Source organism: Halichoeres trimaculatus, unplaced genomic scaffold (genome assembly GCF_033239565.1).
Source record: "Halichoeres trimaculatus isolate MK-OKI-2021-1 unplaced genomic scaffold, fHalTri1.1 fHalTri1_scaffold_23, whole genome shotgun sequence".
In the NCBI taxonomy this organism is placed as follows: Eukaryota; Metazoa; Chordata; class Actinopteri; order Labriformes; family Labridae; genus Halichoeres; species Halichoeres trimaculatus.
Genome location: NW_027437201.1, coordinates 9,012,699 through 9,037,652, shown reverse-complemented (window position 1 = coordinate 9,037,652; position 24,954 = coordinate 9,012,699). Strand labels below are relative to the sequence as shown.

Sequence of the window (24,954 nt, the reverse complement as noted above, 5' to 3'; positions counted from 1 at the left end):
TCGATCAGAAACTTAGCCAGTTAGTTAGCCCGCTCTGTATTATATGTGCATCTGTGCATGTTCCAAATCTAATTGTAATTGTGTAAGACGATTAGTTGCTTCAGTGACACAGTTGCTGCACCAAAGTCATAGATGTGATGTTTTAATCCTGAAAGGCTCGTTCTTTACCTGCATCACATTGGGTGCTGCTACCAGGGGTGAAACTGGTTCCCTCTGGGCAGGCACAGGTGTATCCTCCTGGTCGGAGCAAACACAGGTGGCTGCAAGTTCCTTTACATGGACTCTTCACTGAGGACAAAAGGAAAAATGCACTTTGAGTTGTTTATTTTAATAAAAGTAAAATATAGCCCTTATTGTTTAGTTTTTTAAGGTGGTGCGTCCTGTAAACATGATAACCGCTATGTCCCTGTGGACCAATGTGGTTGAAAATTTGGGTAACACTTTACTTTAGAGGTCTACAAATTTCATGGCACTTAGGTAATAATTAGACAAAGTTTTTTCTTATTTCTTTGAAATAACCACCAAAATTTTATGACAATTTGGTGAAAATTAGCACATAACTTCTGGACAGATTCTGTTTTGCAGTGCGCCTGTACTCTCAGTGTCTATCACAATCAGGTAAGGCCAATTTACAACCCCACTCTTGGTGAATATCACATCTGAAGCCTTCAGTTGTATCATGTAAAACATTATAGGCCTAATCATTAAGGTATATCATTTTGCATCTGATCTCAACAAACTGGGAACTAAAGAACTCAGAGAACTTAAATAACAAATCGCTAACTATCAACTGCTTATTGGGAAACTGAATTATTCACTGAACTTTTTAAAGTTAATTATCAGAGGAAACAATGAACCTAACTTCTGTATTCAAGAATTAAGCAGCACTTCTACAAACAATTTGTGGTGGGTTGTGATTTAATTTCAAATAAATTATTTGCTAATAGTCACCTTCTTACCTTGCAATTTGGAGTAAATTTCAAAGAAACTGGAAAAAAAAACTGTAACCTACCAATTCTGCGACAATAAATTTGGACATTATTTTAAAGAAGTTATGTGCTTATTTTAAAGAAATAAGAAAAAACTTTGTCTAATTATTCCCTGAGTGTAATGAAATTTGCGGATCTCTAAAGTTCAGTGTTACCAAAATTTGAGTATGAGAGTGAAGCTTACTGCCAATGGAGTTGTATCTCTGCTGCTGGTACACAGAGACCTGGGTGAGCCAGGGCCCAGCAGTCAGCAGCAGGGTTTTAACTCCGTGCCCAAACTTGTCCTGCTTGAACACTTCGCCTTTCTCCTCGGTGCTCCAGTAAACATGGTCCTCGAACACGTTCACACTGAATGGGTTCCTCACGTCTAGGCAACAAAATGTGAACAAACATTGTAAAGATGAATGCAAAAACTAAATCATTTGAGCTCAGTTAAAGAAACTGAACCAAAAAATGCATCACCTATGTAGACAGCTGTTCTGCGGTCCTCTCCTGAAGGCAGAACAGACTCTATGCGGCTCTCTTTAGAGTCAGACCAGTAGATTCTGTCCCCGTTGGTGAAGTCGATGGACAGACCAGTGGGCCAACCAAGGCCATCTGCTACTAGAACTTTCCTCTCCTGACCGTCCAGCCAAGAACACTCAATCTTGGCTGTGTCTCCGCGGTCCGCCCAGTACAACATCCTGCAGAGACAGAGCAGACATGAGACATGAGTTGGAGATATGCTGAGCTGAGAAGCCTTTGGCGTCTTTTTCCATGAAAATTAAAATATATCACTCATAAAGATCAAGAGATCAAAAAAAAAGATTTAAAAGAAATATCTGCCAATTTTTTACATGAAAATCAGTGAAATGTGATAATTTGGAAAAATAAAACTTTACAAAACTACACTGATCGTCTCACCCCAGGCGCGGGTTGACTGCCACAGCAGATGGGTGTCCCAGCTCAGTCTTGACGAGATGCTTCCTGTAGCGTCCGTCTAACATGGCCACTTCTAACCTCCTCAGCCTGGAGTCTGCCCAGTAAAGGTTCCTACAACAAAGAAATTCACAAATTATTCACAAAATCTGCTTTCTATTTAAATTCTCTATGTTTATTTCGAAGGAACAGATGCTGAGGCTGTCTGTACAAACTCACCTGCCCACCCAGTCCACAGCGATACCATCTGGTCTGGTGATGTATTTGATGCCAAGGTCGACAGCAGCGCCGATGTTGTTGCTGCCATCGTCCACTGAAGGTATGTACGCTCTCTTAATAGCTCCAGGTATAGAGTCCTTTCCAGCTACGGTGAAGTACACCATACCTGAAACAAAGGGGAACCATCACACATGCTCCTCTGATTTTAAGTCTGTTATTCATGATCTTCTTTCACACTGGATTAATCTTTGTTAGACCCACTGTATCCAGTGTTGTTGTGGTCCCAGTCGTAGTCCAGAGCCATGATGTGCTCCTCCTCCTCCAGGAAGTCATGGTACGCCTCTGTCTGCAGGTTGAATCTCCGTATACGGATGTTCTCAGGCAGAAGCAGCAGGGGGGTTGCTCCTGAGGAAGACACATTCTTTACAGATTAAAAAACGCTTCAGTGGTTCTTAACAGCTACATTCACTTCAACTACAAACTTATTGTTACATTTTCTAAAAACGAATTCCCTTAGATATTGATATTTTCATATTCTTTCACAGTCTTTTGCATCGTTCAACAAAAAACCTTCATATTATAACTTTCAGCTCAGCTCTGGTCTAGATCTGGGTTTATTGATTGGTTTTCTTGTCTTCAAAACTTCAGTGCTTCTTGTTTTATTTTGTGATACTCACTTCCTGCTTCTCCCCACACCTGCTTTGTGATGACTGAGCTTCTTTTTTATTTATATATATATATATATATATATATATATATATATATATATATATATATATATATATATATATATATATATATATATATATTTTATATATATAACCTCTGCCTGTTTCTCTCCCCTGGTTCCCCTACTGCCTTGTGTTTTGGATACTTCAGCTGATTTTTTGCCCTTATGGGGCTTGAAAACCAAACAGGGTTAACACATTCGGGATCTCTGTTTGTTTCTTGGGTTGACTAAACAAGACATTCATAGGGCAAACCCAGGGTTTCCCACTCTGGATCAGTGCACGCTCATATGAAAGAGGTGGAGCTTGCAACATCTGACCAAACCCAAACATGGAGAAACAGTGCGTAGCAGCCTACTTTACCGTGGTGGAGCGGACAACTGTTCTTTAAAAATACAAAGAATTCATCCATGCCAAAGTAACACTGTATAAGGAATGCTGGAAGAAAATCTGTATCTTTGGTACAGGATGCCTTTGGGGACATGAAAGGGATTACATCTATCCTTAAAAACTCTCTTTTCCAAGCACTCTTTTAATGAACCGCACACCAACGACCATTTTCCAAGAGAGGTGGTGCTTTTATACTCATTGATCTCTTCTCCAGAATTTACCCTGCTCCAGAGCAGGTTAGCGGTTTAGCATAAGTTACTGAGGTGATTTATCCTAGTAAGAGGTGAACCAGCAGATAATCAAGGGTGAAGTCTGAAGTTACCTCGATGAGAGAAAATCCAGCTGCTCAGTTCAGGCCTCTGGTCCCTGACAGGGACTTTACTTTGCAGAGTCATAACTTGAAGGGATTCATGCCTCATCCACAACTCCTGACTATATCAACCTCTAACACCAGAAAACATTAGCCGGTCCATCGAACTTTATCTGTAAAGCCCTTTTCATAAAACACAGTGTATCACAAAGTGCCAAAAACTCTGTCCTCTCTGACCCCGTCCCACAAGGTGTATAAACTTTCTTCATCAAAGAAAAAAAAGAAAAGAAAGAAATGAATACGATAATGAAAGGCTAAGCGACAAGCCAGAAATCAACTGGCACCAGAAAAAGGCTAAAAAAACAAATACTATAAAAATGGCAAGATCCTAAAAAGTAAGACATTTATGGGTCTTTGAAAACAGTCTACAATAAAAAAATAGATAGAAATATCAGATCATATAAGATACATATATGTATTTGCAATATGATTTGATATCTAGTGAGAATAACAGTATTTTTTTGTGTGCACCAGTCATCACTTAGCTATAACAAGACTATCTTGTGCACCCAGAATACGTATCATGTGGAAACACAGTGAGCGAAACCTTTTTGTCATTTTGGCACAAGATAGTTATCTTGTTGGATTATGATCACTGGTTGTGTGCACAGCATGTTGCTCATGTCTGAATGAAAAAGCATTCTCACCCTGAGCCTCACACACATCACCGTTGCCCACTTTCCTGTAGCCAGGCGCGCAGTCACATTCATAGCCGCCCTTTGTGTTCTTACAGAGCTGAGGACAGGTGCCGAACACCTCACATTCATTGATGTCTGAAAGAGCAGGAGCATTTGGTGAAAAAATGATGAGATGAAGCAAAGAAAACATTTTTACAACTTTAACAGGAGTTTTAACATTTGTTTGAATATTTTCTTTTGTGTGTGTTTGAGTTTACCAAGGCAGGTGTAGGGCCTGTCTGGGTTCACTTTGTAACCAGGTTTACAGGAGCAGATGAAGCCTGTGCCGTTCAGGTTGGTACACTCATGCTGACACAGTTTTTCCTCACAGTTTCGATCTTGGCCAAAATCTGCACCAAACATAGAATTACACACAATCTTTTACAAATCTTAAAACAGCCTTTGTCTCTGGTATATGAGCTGCTCAAATCTTAGTCAATCAATTAATGGATTTGTTTAAATACAACATAGTAATACAACAACACATCATCAAAATAAATCAATATATAATAAATGAATGAATGAATGAATGATTACATGAAGAAGTCAATGTACATTTGCCAGGAAAAGGTCAGCACACCGAGAGAAATCTCTCAAACCACCTTTGCTCACATCTAATTTTACATCCCTTGCTTCTGAGAGGAAATGATCCATGAATACATCTTTTTCTGATTGTGTAAAAGTTTTCTCATTTTAAATTACACATTTGCATCTCATAATTATGAGACTGAGAGCTTGTAATTAGAGGATCCTTCCCTCGTAATTCGAGATGCCAAGTGATGATTAGCTCTAGACTGGATGAGCTGTGTGAAATGGATGGATAGATAGAAGGGTGATAATTACAGGATATGCGATATGGGTGCGCTTCATGGCACTGATGAAGTCTACATCCATTTTTAAGCACAGCGTTCCTGTGATTGCATGTACTGACAATGGACTTAAACTTTTTACATTTTTGCTATAAAAGAAGTGTTTTAAAACATTACACTGCAAAAAACTGAAATCTTATCAAGTGTTTTTGTCTTACTTTTAGTGCTGTCAGGCAATTGAAAATAATCTATTTAATTACAGGATTTGTAATTAATTATTCTAATTAATCACATTTTAATCTCATACCTGCTTAAGGTCCCCAAATTAAGAATTTGATTTCTAGGACATTACAAAAGTGTAGTGCATGACTAATCAAATGAATACACAGAGAAGAGAAGATTTGTAAGTCCACATTTTTTTTCAACTGGTCAATATCAACACTGTTGTTGATATCAATTCAATTGCAACTGTTTACTGTGGCTGTAGAAGTAAATTATGTTTTTCAGCAGGGGAGGCGGGGTCTGGAGTAGCCTGTTAATCAAACTCATGCTCGTGAACTGCTGTGGGTGAGAGCAATGCACTCTTTGGATAAGAGATCAGCATGGATATGAGGAGAAGATGTGAGATGACAGAGGCATAGTGAGACGCTGCAAGTCAGAAAAGTTCAGGCAGCTCATGCTCCAACTGAGGATGTGTGGCGGTAGTTCAGATAAAAAGGGCGACCTGATCGTGAGAAAAGATGCGGAGATCGTGGAAAGGATCAAAAGAGAGAGCGCCTGAGACGAACGCGATCAAAAAAAGTACATTTTGTCCTTTTTTAAAATCAAAAGCAGGCGGAAAGTGGTAGTTTTTATGTTTATAAAGTCATAGAAAACAATATTATTTGGGTCCTGATGCTCTGGAAATGACTGGCAGCCAATTAATCATTCTTGCATTAAATTTATAGCATGTTAATTTGCGGTGTGATTAATTAACCCAATTAACAAGTTAGCCCTACATATTTTCAGTAAAAAGTGTCTGATTATACTCAAAAAGATATTTTTATGGACTGATAAGTTGAAAGTGGCTTATATCAAGTTGTTGAAGACAAAAATTAGGTTTTGAGAAAACCCACCGGAGACACTCCTAGGGACCTCACGGACGCACCCTAAAAGTTTCAGAGCCATCAAGCTACGTAATGTCCCATTTGGTGAAAGGCTAAAAACAGGCCCAATTTCCCCCGAAAAATAGCCCATAAAAAACTGTGTTTTTCTGAAAGTTGGACCTGAAACCCGGTTCTGAGAAAACTCACTGGGGACGCTCCTCGGGACCTCACGGACGCGATCTAGAAGTTTCGGAGCCCTCGGGCTACGTTTTGTGGAGTTCTGGCCGATTTGGTGAAAGGCTAAAAACAGGCCTAATTTCCCCCGAAAAATAGCATGCAAAAAACAGCGTTTTTTGCCCTGAAAAATGGCTACAATTGTTTCAACTGCCTGTAACAAGTAAAAAAAATCTGCCGATGAAACAAGAGAAATTGGCTTTAAAATTTGCTTGTTTTTTTCACTTGTTTCAAGTAATTCAGGCTTCATTTTTATCTTTGAATAATTTAAAATAAGACATTAATCTGGACTGGTCAGGTGAATGTGGATTATATTAAGCCAAAATGAACATTTTCTGAAAATAACACATTAACTCTTGACATGATTTCAGTTTTTTGCAGTGTAAGGTTTAACTCTTAGGGTAATGCTTTCCCCTGGTTTGAAATTATCTCTTGGACACTGAATTTCAGCGTTTTGCCTGCAAATCATCAAAAGCAGGCTGTTAATTAGCGCCAAAACTCTGCTTGATACCAACAGAAAACCATCAAAATGTGTTCAGTTCTGCTACTTACTGCAGCCTAACTCATCCGTGCGGTCCCCACAGTTGTCATTGTGGTCACAGACGTAGGGCAGGGCCACACAGTTTCCGTTTGTGCATTTGAACTCGTCCAGCGTGCAGGGGGGCAACGTGGGCTCGCGGCCTGAGGAGGACACAGTCAGAATGAGTCATCGCTGCACACAGACACACACACACACACACATGCACTCACACACAGTAAAGGATGGTGGGTGTACAACCTGCCTGTCTGTCTGCGGGAACATGTCCGCCTCCACCTCTGTCTAATACTGAAGAGCTCAGACGGCAGAGTCAATAGTGAGAAAAGGAGAATAAATATGTGGAAATAAAGGAACGCCCACGCTGGCAGATAAAACAAACCCAGAGCATCCCACACAGTAAAGTTTGACAACGTGCACAACAACATACAATCCAACATCCTCTATTTCTCATTCAGAGTGAGGCTTCTCCACAGCTTCCCCTGTGTTTTTTCTTTGTCTCCTCCCTGAAAACAAATAGATTCAGATGAGCTAGGCAATGTCCAGCAACTATTTAATCTCCTCTCAAAATAATTTGCTCTGATTGATGTTTAAGCTGATTGTGTAACAATTCCATAAAACAGACTATTTCCTTATCCCTTGTATGTTTCAGGCTTTGTGTCCTGAGCAGATTCACTGATGTCATTTTGGGATCTCTCATTTTGAAGGCCTTACAAGGGGAAAGTTCACCGGGCATTAGTGTTGTTTAGATTAATCCTACATGGAGCAGAAACTGATGACTGGTGATGCAGTTTCTGAACATGACTTAACCAAAGAAGAAATATAAGGAAAGGACACAACAACTGTGACATTCTGTATTAGAAAGTCGCTTCACGTGTGTAAATAAAAAGTGCATCGGATTACAGTACCTGTGATTGAACATGTTTTGTCTATGTGAGATTCATGCAGCTTAGGTAAGGCACACACTAGATCACTCCACAGATCCTAATGGATTTCAAAGCTGTTTGAAATCACACAAATGAGAACAAACGTGACAATCCGTGGAACACAACACACTTTTATAACACCACTAGATCTCACATTTCATGTTTGGGGGAACTTTTCCAAGGCATTAGATCTCACAGAAGCTTGTACGATCATCACCCCTGTTCTTATCCAACTACACAGGCTTCAAGGATACCACATCCACCATAAAAACCTTATCCTTACCTATAAAGCTCTACACAACCTCTGTGACCTCCTTTATCAATACACATCACGCCTCAGTACCATGGGTGCCTGAGCCTTCAGCTGCTCAGAGCCCACACTCTTGGACTCCTTCCTCCTGAACATAAGACAGTCAGACTCCATCACATCCTTCAAATCCCAACTCAATAATGTCTCCATGATGTTTTAATGTGCTGTTTTCTTTTTTGTAAGCTGACCTTGGGTGAGTTGAAAAGGTGCCTCCAAACAAAATGTATCATTATTATCAATATCAGTATTGCTTAAGGTGACTTGAGGAGATAAACAAACACAACGGTGGAGTTTTGTTTGTTTCCTGCAGAGTGGGAGCTGTAAAATCCAGTTGATGAAATTTCCCAGTCTGATTTTCTCATTGGTTATTTCCATAGACTGTACATAGAATGGACAGAGTGGCACCGCCTTTTACCATTGTTCAATTTGAAGTCAAAATCCCCCTGTCAGATGCACCGCTATTGCGCAACCAGAGTATGTGCATTAAAGAATCTGTGTGAAGCCAGGTCACAAATACAAATAAAAGTGTTTGTTTTTCATCCCTTTCAATCATCGTTAAACGTGACACAAAACCTCATTTTTAACCTCCAATAGCTAATGAAAAAGATTTTTTATTTTTTTATTTTTTTTTCAGAAAAAAGAGGACAGCTCAATAATGACTTCATCTCACCACAACATACCTCAGGTTCAGGTTCAGCATACTGATGTGAAATACATTTCTACCAGGTTTATTTATTTTTTTAAAGTTTGACCACAGCTCATCTGGAATGGCTGGGGAAACAGAGTTTTTGACCTATACTACAGCCAGCCACCAGGGGGAGCATGGCGACCTTATTTTTCAGGCAAGAGGGCATCCAGTTTATGGCTATTTTAGTCTGGAGCAGATAAATATTGGCACTTCAGGGTTATTTGGACAGATAATCAGTTCTAATGAGCCCTGAACCAGGTCATGCCTGATAACTGGGAAGAGGGGGTGTTCAATCAGACCCAAAACCTGTCTGAAAGTCATCAATTGCGTCAGCAGCCTAACAGAATTTTTCTTACAAGTTGTTTTTGAATAATGTCAATATTCCAAGCCTTTAAATGGTTCTTTTGGCTCTGGCCAGACGACAGTATGGGTCAGAAGGATATATTGTATTTGTTGATGTAACGTTTGTCTTGTGACTTGATGTTGACTTATACTTGTCCACAGACTTTTCTCTGTATTTTTTTATGTTTAATTCCTCTTCATAATCTCTTGTACTTTTAAGCTGCAGTTTCTACAAATATCTACATACATGTTTCCCAGGTCTTTTCCTTTTCTAATTTTTATCCCTCATATTGCCTTCCCATCTGTAGATGTCAGACAACCCATTAACATTGAGCAAAAGTCAGTTTCAGCTCCATCAATCTGCTCCACCAACACCCCGCCCACGTTACGTGCTCAGTCTGACGGTAGAAAACCAGCTCTGGAAACAATTTGTGCTCTGGAGGGGTTGATGAGGTAGGGACAGAAAGCCACCATGTTCAATACTGGTTTGACATCCGTTACTATGGAAACAATGCAAGGGTCATTGAAGGTTTGGTCTTTGAAGTGTTTGGGTCGATCCTTGTGCCGGTACATTTTGGTCTTCTGCTACTGCTTTGTTTTTGATTTAACAAGAATAAGACTTAAAATCATTTCATTTGTACTTGGACAGTAAATTCTCAATTTGATGAATGAAAATTTCGTCTGCACATATGATCTGCCGATGATTTATAAACCAACAGTCCAGGAACATTATCCTTCATCGAAACAATTTTCCTGGACTGGTCTATCCATCTGTCAGTTTGATATAGTTTCAATAAATATTGGACCCTTTGGGCCAAGATGGCAGCTTGCTACAACTGAGAGGTATATTTTTCCTACTGGAGCGGTTTGTTTGGTCTGTCTTAAGTCTACAAACTGTCTGCGATTATACTTAGGTGCACAAACACCAACTGTGTTGTACAGCTCCATGCATCTTGTGTTTTGTGTTGTAATTGTGCTTGAATAAGCTTTTAGCATCCTTAACCAGTGACAGAACCCCTGTAATGATCACTCAAGAGTTCAAGCAAGACAACGTTGAGCATGACCAACTCTCTGCAGACGATATGAATTTTACCCTGTGGCTTTTGCAATGAGGCATGTTTGGACAGGAATGGTAATATTTCCCTCTTAATGAAAGCTCAACAGCTCATTTAGAAGCATTCAAAGAAAGCTGGCACGCTGAGACACAAGTGTCAGTGCAGAGTTTGTGAGTGAAAAATTATTTTGAGAACTAGGCCCTGAGTACGAAGTATACAGGTTGTGTCATGTGTGTTTGAGTTCTTACAGAGCTCCTCCTTCTCATCACTCCCGTCTCCGCAGTCGTCCTTCTTGTTGCACAGCAGCCCCGAGTAGACACAGTATCCATTTGCACAGCGAAACTTCTGCGGCATCTCACAGGTGATGTTCACTAGTCAGAAAAAAAAATACAAATCCAAGTTTAGACCCACAATCCTGTTGTTTAACACTATGCAAGCAGAAGAAGAGCAGTCAAAACAAAAACACAAGATTTCTCACAGCATAAAGTGAGCTGTTCGTCTGAGCGGTCCCCACAGTCGTCAGTGCCGTCACACACAAAGCTCTGGCTTACACACAGATGGTTAGCGCACTCAAACTGGCTCGGAGGGCACCAGTGGCCTCCTGGGAAACGTGTGGCTGCCGATGTGAGAGAGAAAGTTAATCCTGTTGTCACCAGTTTTAATACTTTACACATGAGAAGACCTTTTGATGATCTCTGGACACACCTGCATACTCCATTTTTTTAATTAATAAAAAAAAGTATATATATATATATATATTGTTTATTCATTTTTATTGAAATTATTTTTTTTGTATTAGTTTTTCCTCTGCATAAATTTATGAAAACATGAAAAGAGGAATCACTCTATTGTCAAAGTACAAATGAATAATACGCATAAATGCTTGTGAATATGTGATTCTAAATAAATAATGAAAAAAAAAATGCAAGACCAAAGCCATGCTGTAAATGATATACACCGCATATAAAATAAAATACAGCTGAAAACTCATAGTACCAGCCTTTACTTTCACTATCATTGACTTACGACACTTAGTTTCATCTGACAGATCTTCACAGTCCGCCCGGCCGTCACACTGAAGAGCAGCAGGAATGCAGTGACCAGAGTCACACTGGAAGGTACCCGGGCGACACGTATACAACTCTGTAAGAGAGCCAGGGTGGAAACGTGTGGGTGTGTTGTTTGTGACAGGGAATATTTCAGGTAGTGTGTTTGAGTGTAGCGCCTACTCACCACAGTCCCGCTCGTCTGAGTTGTCCCCGCAGTCGTTGTCATGGTCACACACCCAGTTTCCAGGGATGCACTGCTGGTTGTCACATCGATACTCACTTTCAGAACAAGGCCTCGGCTCTGTAACCATGGGAAAGAGACACACCGTAATGAGGTCTTACTGTTAACACTCAGACACACAGACTCCACAGAGACCTAAAGAGGGGGAGTTAACTAAGAAAATGGTTTCATTCTCAAAGCAAATGCATCAAATGTTATCATCATCTCCACCCTGTGCTAAGCTGTTTCTGATTTGTAAAGGAATGAAAAATAATGGAGAACAACACTCACGGCAGTTCCTCTCATCTGAGCCGTCACCACAGTCGTTGGTGCCATCACACTGCCAGCGAATCGGGACACAGCGGTGGTTGTCACATCGGAAATCTCCAACTGGATCGCAGGTCACCTCCTCTGTGGGAAAAATAAAAGCTGATTCGACGTGTGGTGAAGGAGAAAAATTAAACAGTGGAGTGTTTCTGTCAGGAAAACTACAGGCACGCTCAGACTGGGAGACTATTTTATGGTGATGAGTGTGGCTCTGCGTTTATACTCCTGTTCATGTAACTGAAACTTGAAACGCAATCACAGAAAAATGCATTTCTCTCAGCGAATGCAACCAGCATGTACCCACCGCAGCCTTTCTCATCACTGTTGTCAAGGCAGTCATTGGTGCCATCACAGCGGGCCCAGAGGGGAATGCAGCGGTAGTTTGTCTCGCAGGAGAACTCAGTTTCTTCATCACACCTGTAGTCTGGACCATCTAGAGGAAGAGAAGAAAAGATAAAGGAGAGAAGTGAGGGACAGGAAATGATGCAGCGTAGCCTCAAGGTTTAGTGGTACACTGTGTTTTTTCCCCACAGCTCCCTGGCTAACACCCCCCTGTGTTCCACTTACTGCAGATTTCTAACGGCTCATCTGATCCATCCCCACAGTCATCCTGAACGTCACACACATAGCTCGATGGTATGCAGCGTCCATTGGTACACTGGAACTGTCCTGGTCTGCAGGTCTTCTGCGCACAAGTCTCTGCGTCCTCGTCACTGCCGTCTAAGCAGTCTTGCACTCCGTCACAGTGCCAGGCGATGGGGATACAGGCTTTGTTTTTACACTGGAACTGATTCTCCAGGCATCGGTGATCACCTGTGGAGACAGATCTGTTTTGATGTACGTCCAGCTTGACAATCTGATAATCATACCTTTGGATGAGAATTATTTTTAAATATCTTCACTCTGTTATTGTCTTGTTTATGGTTTCTTACTGCAGAGAGCTGCATCCTCATCCGAGCTGTCCGGGCAGTCAGCATGGCCGTCGCAGAGGAAGCCGGGGTAGGTACAGTTGCCATCCTGACACTGGAACTGTCCAACTGGGCATTTACGGGGTGGGCAGGTCTGAGGTTCATCTGAGCCATCACCGCAGTCTGACTGTCCGTCACACTTCCACCAAATGGGAACACACCTAAAGAGAAGGAGAGCACAACCAGGTAAGCATATGGAAAGTACACATCAAGTTTATCTGCAGGATGTTATTTGAATAATCTATTTTGTTTTATTTTGTATCTTAAAGTTTTCTCACTTCTCCTTGTATTTCTGGACTCTTTTAAAGTGAAACATGTTACTATTTGTGTTTTATTTCCAAATAGTTTCAATCTTATTTCCTGTTTTCTTATTATTTTTTATGAAATACATCTTTATTACTTTTCCACATGATATAGAAATTTAACAGTGTACATGTGTCAACATTTTTTTTCTTTACAATCAACAGTTTATCCCATAATAAAAGGTGCATGTTCAGAAACTAGAATATTGTTGAGAAGTTAATTTACATCAATTGAAAAGCTAAAAGATTCAGCAAACACTATGTGAAGTGTTTGAAGCATTTACTTCTTTGTTTTTATATGTGATAATTATGGTTTATTGCAGACATGTTGAGGAATTTGACTATGGCTGTCACAATCCTCTTGTCCTGGATGAGAAATGAAGTCTGGAGCACCTTGTGTGGTCTAAGGTAAAAAAGAACTGAAATTTTGCTGAGTGGTTCAAAGTCCTTTTTTTAAGAAGATAATTTTTGCATTAGATTTAGGAATGAAGGACCCAGAGTCTGGAGGAAGAATGGAAAGGCACGGAAGCCAATGTTCTTGATTTTGAGGCAAAACTATGTACAGTCAGTGATGGTCTTGAGTGTTAACCTGCCAAAAAGGAAATTTGGAAAACTTCACCCTTCCTTATGTGAACAAGTGTTGGTCAACTTACACTGGCTGCATGTTTAGTCTGATAAGCAGCGTGACTGACAGACAGCTGGAGTCACAGACTGAGGAGTTCCCACACTTCTCTTTCCATTGATAAGTCTCTCCTCATTCATGTTCGGCTTTTAAACCTCAAACCTGTTGACTCCTGGTCTGTTTCCACTCGTTAAGTCAGTTTGTCGGCGTAGTCAAGGTAAATACAAATTGATTTCGACACTGTTGGTTTTATTTTGAAAGTCACTTGGTGTTTTTAAGTAGTTTCCTGTCACAACTTTCTGTACTGCTCTATCTTCCCTACGCTGAATTTCTGCATCACAGCTCTGCGTCTATCAAAATAGGTTGGCTGGACCAACAGAACAGATCCAGTGTGAGCTGACACACTGATTTGAATAAAACCTCTTTGATCTGTTTGCAGTAACGGAACAGAAACACACTGCAGACGCATCCAGTGGTCTGGTGTATTTTAGCCATTAGAGTAAGGCTGAATTATTTTCCCACACGACTTGGCACCTCCTCAATGCCACAAAGTATTAATGTAGTAATTCATGCAAAAGAAGCCCAATCCAAATAATGAGTGCATATAAATGAACATACTTCCTTGGAAGGCCAACATTTCTTTAATTAAAAATCCCTTTTTATCGCTATTATGTAATAGTCTAATCAAAGGAGATATTGAAATTTGGGTTTTTATTTACTTTAAGTCGTAAAAGTCACAGGTTAAAGAAATGAATGCTTGAATTATTTCCGTCTCAGTGTGGTGAATCTATATCCTACATGAGTTTAACTTTTCAAAATGAACTACTGAAATAGATTTATTTTTCCCATCATTCCTGCACCTATTTAGATGCACCTGTATGTAAAAGTTTACATTTTTGGAATTATTTGGGATATCAAACACAGACACATGAAGCTCTTTAAGTGAAGATGCTGAAGTTAATTTCCAATATCTGACCTCTCATTGTCTCCACAGCGGAACTGGGTGCTGGAGCAGTCTGCAACGCACTGGACCTTAAAGCCAATCATGAGTCCGATGAAGTGATCCGGACACTCACAGGTTGCTTGTTGTCCACCAGGACGAATCAGACACAAGTGACTGCAGGTCAGATGATGGGAGGTGCAAGGGTTCTCACCTGGAACAGAAACACAAGACAAGAATGAATCCTGGGGAATTTAAAGCTGTAGTTTGATAAAACACAAAGAACACTGAGGGCTAGAGACTGAGTGTACATACTGCGGGGCTGTCTGTACGGGTGGTACACATGAATGTCATAGGGCCGATGTGTGTTGTTGCCCATGACTGCGCGCTGTTCACCAGTGTACTTGTGAGCTTTTTCTACTGTGTGTGTGTTCCAGTCGGTCCAGTAGACCCAGTCTTCAAACAACGTAAGAGCAAAGACGTGAGGGAGTGAGCCAGCGATTGCCCGCATGCGGTTCTTGCCGTCCATGTCTGCAAAGCTGAGTTTTTCAAAAGGGTTATAAACATTCGAGAAATTTCACCAGAAATATTATAAATGAAAAAAGACTTTACAAAAGACTTCTTAAAATAACTCTGAGACTCACTCCAGGAAGTTGAGGTGGGAATCAGCAAAGAAGATCTTATTGGTGGTGTAGTCGATGGTCAGGGAATTTGGCCACTCCAGCTTGGTTGTAATGATGGCAGTAATGTTGGTTCCATCCATACCAACCCTGCCGATGTAGGCATCATCACCCCAGTCGGTCCAGTACAGCCAGCTGGGAGAGAGAAAAGAAGGATTGGGTAGTAACTTCTAAACACAAGATGATGTAATCAATCATGGTGTGTATTGAGTGTGTGTCAGTACCCGTATTTAGGGTTAACAGCCACAGCCCGAGGTCGACTGACAACATATGTTTTATTTCCACTGGTGAAATGTCCGGTAAGAAGCCTCTTCTTGTAGCGTCCATCCAGCTCCATCACGTAAATAGAGCCGTAATACCCGTTCACCCAGTACAGCTTCCTGCAAGAGACACGACGTTTATATTTGTTTGTCAGCCACACTGAGTCAGTTTTCACAGTGTTTACAAGAACTTTGTCAGTGTGTTATAGCCCCCACCACCACACACCTGCCAACCCAGTCCAACGCCAACCCTTCAGCTCCTCCCATTTCCTCATCTGCCAGCGTCTCCCTGTCCGTTCCATCAAAACGCATCCTCTCAACCTTTCCCGCCCCTGCATCCAGCCAGTACAGCCTCTTCTCAGAGTGGTCAAAGTCCAGCGCCACCACGCTGGAGAGCCCCTGCAGGACGATGCTGAGCTGTGACCCATCAGTGGTCAGATTACGGATGTAGTAGCGGTTGGTGTACAGCAGGTACGGTGCGATGCCGCTGTTTTGACGACAGGTGCGTCCGTCCGGTTCCCGGATGTAGCCCGGTGCACATTTGCAGTGGTACGAGCCAACGCTGTTCTCGCAGATCTGACTGCAGACGGAGGGCGTGCTGATGCACTCGTTGAGATCCTCGCAGGCTTTGCCGTCCGGCATCAGTTTGTAGCCGGGGAAACAGGAGCAGTAGTAGCTCGTGAGGGTGTCGGTGCAGATCTGGGCACATTTGTGAACAGAAGGGCTGCGGCACTCATTCACCCCTTTGGAGGATACACAGAGATCAGATCAGATGATTTAGATAAACATTTATAGAGATTTATTATGGTTAAAAATATGTAGTTTTCTGAAATTTCGCCTTTAACGTCTTTCAAGTTTTTTTTCTTATTATGATTACGGGGTTAGACTGTAACTTTGTTAACAACATAAACATTCAAATTTGTTTCCAAAGAAACTTTTTAGATTTTAAATATCTGAGTCATATTTGATTCTTAAATTATTATTTTTTTTCAATAATTTGAACAATCTCAAAATACAAACCAATTTGAAAGACGGTGTCCCTGCAGGTTTCGTCTAGCCAAATTTAAGACTTCATAAGACTTTTTTAGGACCATAATGAATACAATTCAAGACCCATTTCACATCCTCCTCCCTCAACTGTTCTGCTGCTTACCTCCGCCAAAGGGTTATGTATTTGGGAGAGTCTGTTTGTCTGTAAACAACATAACTTACAAAGTAACGAACGGATCTTGATGAAATTTTCAGGAAATGTTCAAAGTGGGATAAGGATGAAGTGATTAAATTTTGGAGGTGATCCGGATCACCGTCTGGATCCAGGATTTTTTTCAAGGATTCTTTATCATTGTGAGATAGGGCTGTTTTAACCGTATGTGTATAAAACTCCATAATAAATGGTCGGATTGCTTTGAAAAACAATACAAGACAAGGTCACCATAATGTCTTACAGATGTAAAAGTACGATCCAGATCCTGGCAATATTCTGGATACTAAGATCTGGAATAAAAAATGTGTACTGGGCCATCATAATTTTCAACTCTGTCGGGTAACAAATTATCGTACAAACCTGCAACTAACACCAAATTGTAGCAGACAGTCTGATGAAAGGGAGTATAACATTAAAGTAGGACTAAAGTGTTGCATCACAATCACAATATGCTTGGTGGAGATCTGCGCTCTCTGAGTGCTTTTCGAGTTTTCTATTGTTTATATTTTGTATGACCTTGCTCGATCTTTGACTGTAAACAGAAGGTTTTAAAACATTTTATATCAGCAGAATGAATGAAAAAAGCCTGCAGTGTAACCGTGTTCAGTTGTTTAGCGCACTAGTAAGAATTAGGGTAGAGACACTAGTGGTGCCTTTCATAAATTACACACGTGCAGAGGACCAGACCTAAAGTACTTCCTAAATGCTTCCTAAAAATGATATGATCAAACACTGATCACACTAACAAAACATCAGTATGCTATTGTACAGAAACGATATGATATGCGTCTAGTCGGTGTTCACAGTCAGCCTTTTAGTTGCGCATCTGGGCGTTGCGCATGGGTCAGTTTTCAAAAAAACTGAATCGTTAAAAGCAAGATTGGAGTTTGTGCCTTTCTTTCAAATATTAATACTTTTAAACCCTTTTGAAATCAAATGTAAACATTTTATGAGATTTTAAAAGAATTTTAGACATTTTAAGGCCTTAAATTTAAATTATTGGAGGTTAGAAGTTTAAAGATTTTGAAGACCCCTCAGTAACTCTGGATAGAAACCTATGGTTAAAATAACTGGACATTTGGATTTTAAAACCAAATCACCTGCCTGTAAAAATGATTCTTGTCTTTCTTGACTCATTCATGAATATTATCATAAAGTGTTAATTTTTCTGTCTCTCACCGCAGCCTTTTTCGTCGCTGTTGTCCTGGCAGTCCTTCTGTCCGTTGCAGACCTTACTTTCATCGATACACTCCCCTGAATTGCACATGTAATGCTGAGGAGCACAGGTGGGCTGCGGCGTGAGGCATAAGCTGTCAACCTCATCTGAGCCATCCGTACAGTCACTCTCCCCGTCACAGGTGAAGGCAGAAGGGATACAGGCTCCGTTTCCACAGGTGAACTCGTTACTGCTGCAGGTGTCGTAGGTGCAGCCCATCTCATCACTGCCGTCTCCGCAGTCGTTCACACGGTCACAGCTGCAGAAGAGGAGATGATGGTTTCCACGGTTTCCAGACTTAAAAAAAATGTCTCACATGCTTTTTTACGTACTGGTATGGGAGGTAAATGCAGAGCCCATTGGAGCAGGGAAACTCGTTCATGTGGCAGGTGCGGTTCGGGCAGTTCTGGAGCTCATCAGCAGCGTTGGCGCAGTCTTTGTCGCCATCACACACAAAGCTCAGTGGCACACAGCGAGGGTGACCTGGGTACCAGGTTGGGCAGGTGAACTGGTTGGAGCTGCAGGTACGTTGGCCTGCAGGACAGAGTCAGGAGAGAAATGGAGATATTAGAATATGCTTCAGAAAAATGCTGGAAAAATTTCAAGCATTTCCTATACTACACTCAAATAATCAGTAACAGTGTCATCTAATGTGCACTCCTGTCTTACCACACTGCAATTCAGAAGCCTCATCGCTGTTGTCCCAGCAGTCATTGTTACCATCACACACCAGTGACTGGGGGATGCAGTTTCCATTGGTACAAGTGAACTGGCTGGGGCTGCATGTTCTGATTTGATCCTCTGTACAGGAGGAAAAATAGAGACACTCAGACATTTGCTCTAATAACAAACAAAATTCTGCAGAACAAGAATGTTTTTTTTTTTGAATGAATCAATCACTTGAAAAAATTAATAAACAGGTTTTTGTGAAACAAAAAAAACACAAACAATATTTTTTTTCCATCAGCTTAGTGTTTCTGATGGTGTCATAACTGTGAAAATGAGGTACAAAAAGACAACCCCCCACCGAAAAGAAACCAACCACTGCAAAAATTAATTCTAATCAAGTGTTTATGTCTCAGTTTATGCCTTATTTTTAGTAAAAATTGCTTTACTAGATCAAAAATGAGTCACATTCGCCTGAGAAATTCAGAAAATGTCTTATTTTAAGTTATTGAGAGACAAAAATGACGTCTGGATTGTGTGTAAGGGCAAAAATCTCCCAAACAGGCGAGTAAAATTTGTAAAGTTCGTTGACCTGAGAGTATGAGTTGTTCAACAAACCTAAACAAGCAAATATTTCTTAGTCAGTTATTTTTTTCCTCAATATTCTAAACAAGACATTTTTTTGGACTTGGCATTATTCTACAGGGGAAACCAAAAAACAAAAACAAAACAAAAATAAATAAATAAATTTTAAGGAAAAAAAAACTAAAAAAAAAACTTGCACAATTTTCCACCAAAAGTAAGATGAACATTTGCTTAGACTTCAGTTTTTGTAGTGTATATATATATATATATATAACTCGATCATCTGCTAGAACAAATTCACAAAAGCAGGAAAGGAACAACTGTGCAAACATTGGATTTTCTTTGAGCAATTTTGGGGGTTTTAAATGCAAACATGTCTTATGTGAAGCACTCACCACAAGACGGGGGCTCATCTGTGCCATCCATACAGTCCTGAATGCCATCACACTCCCAGTACTTGGGGATACACGTCCCGCTGTCACATTGGAACTCATCTGGAGAACAGGTACGGCTCGCTGCATCACAGGAAAACAATCAATGTGAGCTGAATCAGTTATTTGTACGGTACATCCATGTGGTGATCAACAGGGTATCCTCAGCAGGTAAAATCTAAACATCACAGGTGACATGGCTTTCAACCCTCACCTCTTTCTCTCAGCAAATGTTTGACTCACCACAGAAGAGAGGATTCTCATCGCTGTTGTCTCCACAGTTGTTGAAGCCATCGCAGAGGCTTTCAGGATAGATGCAGATGTTGGTGTTTTCACATTTGCTCTGGCCTGGAGGACACGTTCGGTCAGCTGAAAATGACAGAGTTTAAAGAAGTGATGTAAAAACCAGAATAAAGACAAACCTCAGGATCTTATTTCCACTTAATAAGGTGAAGAAATAAAATTGGAAGAAAGCAATCAGGTAACCACAGTTCATGCATCTGTGATAAACTCAAATATTACTCACGGCAGTTGATTTCATCCGAGGTGGCGTTGTCCCGGCAGTCGTTGTGTCCATCGCACACGAAGCCGGCGTTGATGCAGCGTCCGTTTCTGCAGGTGAACTCTGTGGCAGGGTTACAGGTGGGGAAGGGGCAGCCTCGCTCATCGCTGTTGTCACCACAGTCGTCTGTGTAGTCGCAGACATAGCTGAGCGGGACGCAGCGCCCGTTGTCGCAGGTGAAGTCAACGGCAGCACAAGTGTGGAAGGCTGGGAGGGAGCGACAGAGTGCTGGATTAGTTTCACACTTTGATATTATTCTGTACTTAAGGAACATAGCAGCTGCTCCCCATGGTTTAGATTTATGACATAACATTTCTGTTCATTGACCACTCGTGCTTTAGCATTCTTTGCCGTATGCAGCTACTAGTAAGTTTCAGATAAACACTTTACCCTAGCTGAGAAAACTGTAGTTGTGCTGGGATAGCAAACCAGCGTTTAATCTCTTGAATTCTTTAATCTGATTTCCAGATGAAAACATTCACAACTTTCCTTAATCCCATGAAAACAGACGACAGCCTGGTCTCTTTTTTTTTTGAGAATCTTTAAACTGATGTCGTTACGTTGACAAAATTAGGACGTGTATTAACCAAGATATTTGACCTCTTTTTCTGGGTTATACTGGTGAAGTAAACCAGAGTCAAACCTCTGTGGAACTTTGTCTATAAAATGAAAATTAACAAGAAATTTAGCTTTTTGGTTTGCAATTGCTTCTCAGGCGGGTGTTTAATGTGCATATGTACCAACTACGTTCGAACCCTGTAGCATTTCCTCCTGTTCATTCATTCTTTCTTCTATTGATTTAATTTCTATTTTTTTAACCAAACTTGTAATTTTTTTTCTGTGGCAGTTTCTCTGAGCTGTGCCCACATGTGATTGTAGAGTATTGTGGACTGTTTTTCACAAACTGTTAAATTTGAACTTGCATTGCCCTTACTGCAGTTGCACAGCCCAGATATGTTTTTCCCCGTGCTCAGCTCGTCAACTAAACAAAGACACACAGGGGGATGCAGAGGAGGCACAAAAAAAAAGAAAAAAAAAAAAAAGATAAGGCACTCGCTCATTATGGGGAGCATGAGACCTCTGGTTTATAGACTACATGAGCTGATAGACAAAGCCAAGAGTTTGACGAAGTTTGTTGAAAAATACAACCTAAAGTGCCCTCTTGAGAGTCAAAACTCACAAACCTGCTCTCTTGGGTGGAAAAACACACCAAACCCTTAACTAGTTACAACATAATACACCAACATTTTCATCTATTTCTTTCTGTCCCTGCTCTTCAGAGGTCTGTGCATGCCACTGTTTTCAGAGACATGGCTGCACCAGGATATTTGCGACCACAGAACGGCTGACAGCTTCTGAAATCAATAACTGAAATCAGTGCTTTTATACAAAACTTATTCCAACTTCTTACCTCATTTAATATCTTATTTTATTCAGTTTTTATTTGTGCTTTCAATTCCCAAACTAATATTCTTACTTTGTTGTGTATAAAGGTAACTGTAATGACCCCTCAGATAAGCAGAGTATTTTTGAGTGTTTCTGTTTGACTCTGAACAACGCAGCTCACATTAAAGGAAGTCTTGGCGTGAAGTCTGGGATTGTTACTCACTGGCTGACACAGAGATGTTGGGATTTGTTAATGTTATGGATGTTTTTAACTTTTCTTTGCCCCCTAAAACCTCTTCCTGCTGACTCACCGCACACTCTCTCCAGCTCGTCTGTGTTGTCCTGGCAGTCGTTGTGGCCGTCGCACTTCCAGCGCGCTGAGATGCAGTTACCGTTCAGACAGGTGAACTGCTCCGGCTGGCAGCGTTCCCCCTTGTCTTGGATGCAGTCTTTGCCGTTGTTAGCCAGGTACCAGCTCCCCTGATGAGGGCACTGACACTCAGGACCCAAGGGACCTGCAGGAGGGATTATGGGAGATGAGGGCTTTAAAGAAGGAAGAGGTGCGGAGAGATAACTTGTGTGTTTAATTAAAAGTGCTGTGTGTCTTGTGTGTTTTGCTCAAGTCTGGCAGAGAAAGTTCTAGGCACTGAAACATTTCACCTTTCTTTGCAAATGATCTTTTAGTAATTTTTGGTAAACATGCACTCCAAGCACAGAAAATATTTACTGTAACAACAAGTCTGCTCCTACCGGGAACACAGACGTGACTGCACCCTCCGTTGAACTGCTGACAGGAGCTGGAGCAGTTCTCCTGCTTTGACGCAGCATAAGCATGGATGCCGTTGGGTCGGTACTGCATGTCCTGGGCCAGCACTGTGAAGCCAGAGCCGTCATCCTTCCCAGCTCTAAAGACACCTCTCTCAGTCCAGTCGGTCCAGAAGATGTCCTGCTGGAAGACAGTCAGGGCGTACGGGTAGATAACACCTGTCAGGAGTACTTGTCTGTTTTCTCCTGTCAGAGTGGACCGCTCGATCTTATCCCTGCAGGAAACAAGGACAGTAAAAGAGAAGAAATAATGAAGTGCGGGAGGTTTTATTTCCTTAAGAAAGGGAATAAATGACTGAACATACAAAGAGGAATCAGCCCAGTAGAGCATCCTCTCCTCATAATCCAGAGACAGAGCGTTGGGCATTGAGAGGCCGGTGTTAATGATGGGGGTTCGGAAGTTTCCACCCAGTGTTGCCCTCTCAATCTTAGCAGGAGAGCCCCAGTCAGTCCAGTACAAGTAACTGGAAAAAGAGAGAACAGCGTGAGAAGGAAATCCTTTCACCACATTTTATACCGTGTCTAAAAAAGATGGTAAAGTAGTGTTTATCTGCTTCTACCCATAGCAGGGATCAACCACGATGCCTCTGGGACGGTTTGCATTGACAATGATGGAGCGGTTCTGCCCGTTCACCCCCATGGCCTGGATACTGCGCTTGTAGTAGTCGGTGAAGTAGAGACGCTTGTTGATCCAGTCATAGGCCAACCCCTCAGGGTCGTCCAAATCTGAGCACAGGAACAAGGAAGACAGTTTTTACAGAGGAAAAGACATGAGAAAAGCTTTGAAAAGGAGGTGAAGTAAAGAGAAGTTAATGTTTCCTCACTAGCAGCGATTATGACAGGCGGGCTGGTGATAGATGTAGTAGTGAGGTAGCCAATTCTGCTCCGACCAATCCCCACGTACTGTGCGAAGAAAATCCGCTTCTCCCTGAAGTCATAATCCAGAGCCATCACGCTGTAGCCCAGGTTCACCGTTGGAAACGGGGTGCTGTGGTCTGCGGGGTCCAGCCTCATGCTGTTCAGTGTGTAGTCTGTAGTGAACGCCAGAAACTCGTCCTGACCATAACCACATGTGACTCCATTACTGAGGAGAGACCCGTGCGCGCAGCCACATTTTGGTTTCTCCTGGCCGGCGATGGCGAAGCAGAACTGTGTGCAGCGTCCATTATCTTCCTGACATGGGTTGAAGCCCACCTGGTTGGCTGATGTTGGCTGTACGTGGGCGTCAAAGACTGTGACATCCAAAATCCCATCAATACTGTCACGAATCACCTGGTACAGGTGGGAAAAGACACATTTTTTATAAAGAGATATGAGAAAAGCACAATGGAAGATGACTCTTTTCTAAACCCAATGTTTTTTTTTTTTCCAGAATCCATTGCTGGATATGGGAGATCAATGTAACTTTTGCATAACTGTTGATGCAAGCTGATTACTGCATTGAGTGGATCATGGATTTCAATCTGAAATCTGAAGCGTACTCCAAACATAAGTGAGACAAGATTATTTACATGGCACAGGAAACAAGGTTTAACTCAGGACACAAGAAAAATCATGACCACAGAAATCTGATTTGTACTCCATATCAAGCAAACTTGGTTTTTTTTTCTGTTTTATCAGATGTGAAAAAATGACAGATGTTACTTTTCATCACTGCTTTGTCCAGCCATCCTCAGGAATTTGTTGGCTTCAGTCGCCTGTTAGCTCACTACAGGAATAAGAGGCCAGCAAACCGGGCCTTCATCATTATTATTTATAAAATGTTATATTTCCCAATGTAAAGTAGTATTGAATCATCCAAATAATATAAGTATTAAGTGCAGTCCGTTTTTCTGTTTCCATTTCCAAATGGAGGCTTTGACTTTGCGTCAGGACTTTTTAAAACAAAAGATTACTTTCTGATTAAAGCTGATTTGAAATGCGTCATCAGCAAAGGTCAGATAAGATAATAATGATCAGAGCTGAAGCAATGACTTAACTTCTTGATTTACATACGTCACTCCAAAAAGCAGCTTTGTTTTGGTTTCAGCTTCTTAAATGTAAGAATTCTGTGCCTTTGTTTCATTTCTTTTTCTGTTCTTTGCTACAGTAAAAAAGTAACACCATTTGAAAACTTTCAAGCAAAAAAGAAACAAAAGATGAACAGATACTGATAGAAACTAGGGATGGGTCATGATTTTCTTATCCCCCAATATTCATTATCTTGTTCAAATTTGAATGTGAGGTTGTGACAAATGCTAACTTATTACAAAATTATATTTTTTCATAGTTTTTACTGATGCTAACCACATTCCACAACAAGAAAACCAGAATGGCGACCGCATCAAATAGCAAAAGAAGAAGAAAACATTAGCTACAGAGGGTGAAGTGTTTCAATCAAACGACAACCTCTGGTCTTAAAATATGAGACAACACAGAAGAGCTAAAATCTGAAGT

At 41.1% G+C, this 24,954-nt stretch overlaps 1 protein-coding gene across 1 annotated transcript in view; it reads right to left on the bottom strand.

The window, feature by feature from the left end:
* lrp2b (low density lipoprotein receptor-related protein 2b) overlaps window positions 1-24,954 on the bottom strand; it is a 51,592-nt gene that overhangs the window by 3,913 nt on the left and 22,725 nt on the right. The window contains exons 40-72 of the mRNA XM_074663763.1: window positions 23,343-23,790; window positions 23,079-23,244; window positions 22,824-22,982; window positions 22,444-22,733; window positions 22,005-22,208; window positions 20,272-20,514; window positions 19,989-20,114; window positions 19,710-19,829; window positions 18,733-18,864; window positions 18,396-18,597; window positions 18,027-18,322; window positions 15,870-16,386; window positions 15,608-15,763; window positions 15,348-15,518; window positions 15,019-15,242; window positions 14,740-14,917; window positions 12,804-13,000; window positions 12,439-12,684; window positions 12,176-12,304; window positions 11,836-11,955; window positions 11,509-11,625; window positions 11,302-11,418; window positions 10,754-10,891; window positions 10,524-10,646; window positions 6,972-7,100; window positions 4,510-4,641; window positions 4,262-4,387; window positions 2,388-2,531; window positions 2,127-2,292; window positions 1,893-2,021; window positions 1,452-1,672; window positions 1,174-1,356; window positions 169-288 (exon numbers count right to left, since the gene is read on the bottom strand). Of these exons, the coding sequence (XP_074519864.1) occupies window positions 169-288; window positions 1,174-1,356; window positions 1,452-1,672; window positions 1,893-2,021; window positions 2,127-2,292; window positions 2,388-2,531; window positions 4,262-4,387; window positions 4,510-4,641; window positions 6,972-7,100; window positions 10,524-10,646; window positions 10,754-10,891; window positions 11,302-11,418; window positions 11,509-11,625; window positions 11,836-11,955; window positions 12,176-12,304; window positions 12,439-12,684; window positions 12,804-13,000; window positions 14,740-14,917; window positions 15,019-15,242; window positions 15,348-15,518; window positions 15,608-15,763; window positions 15,870-16,386; window positions 18,027-18,322; window positions 18,396-18,597; window positions 18,733-18,864; window positions 19,710-19,829; window positions 19,989-20,114; window positions 20,272-20,514; window positions 22,005-22,208; window positions 22,444-22,733; window positions 22,824-22,982; window positions 23,079-23,244; window positions 23,343-23,790 (6,169 nt within the window). The remainder of the gene's footprint in view (window positions 1-168; window positions 289-1,173; window positions 1,357-1,451; window positions 1,673-1,892; window positions 2,022-2,126; window positions 2,293-2,387; window positions 2,532-4,261; window positions 4,388-4,509; window positions 4,642-6,971; window positions 7,101-10,523; window positions 10,647-10,753; window positions 10,892-11,301; window positions 11,419-11,508; window positions 11,626-11,835; window positions 11,956-12,175; window positions 12,305-12,438; window positions 12,685-12,803; window positions 13,001-14,739; window positions 14,918-15,018; window positions 15,243-15,347; window positions 15,519-15,607; window positions 15,764-15,869; window positions 16,387-18,026; window positions 18,323-18,395; window positions 18,598-18,732; window positions 18,865-19,709; window positions 19,830-19,988; window positions 20,115-20,271; window positions 20,515-22,004; window positions 22,209-22,443; window positions 22,734-22,823; window positions 22,983-23,078; window positions 23,245-23,342; window positions 23,791-24,954) is intronic.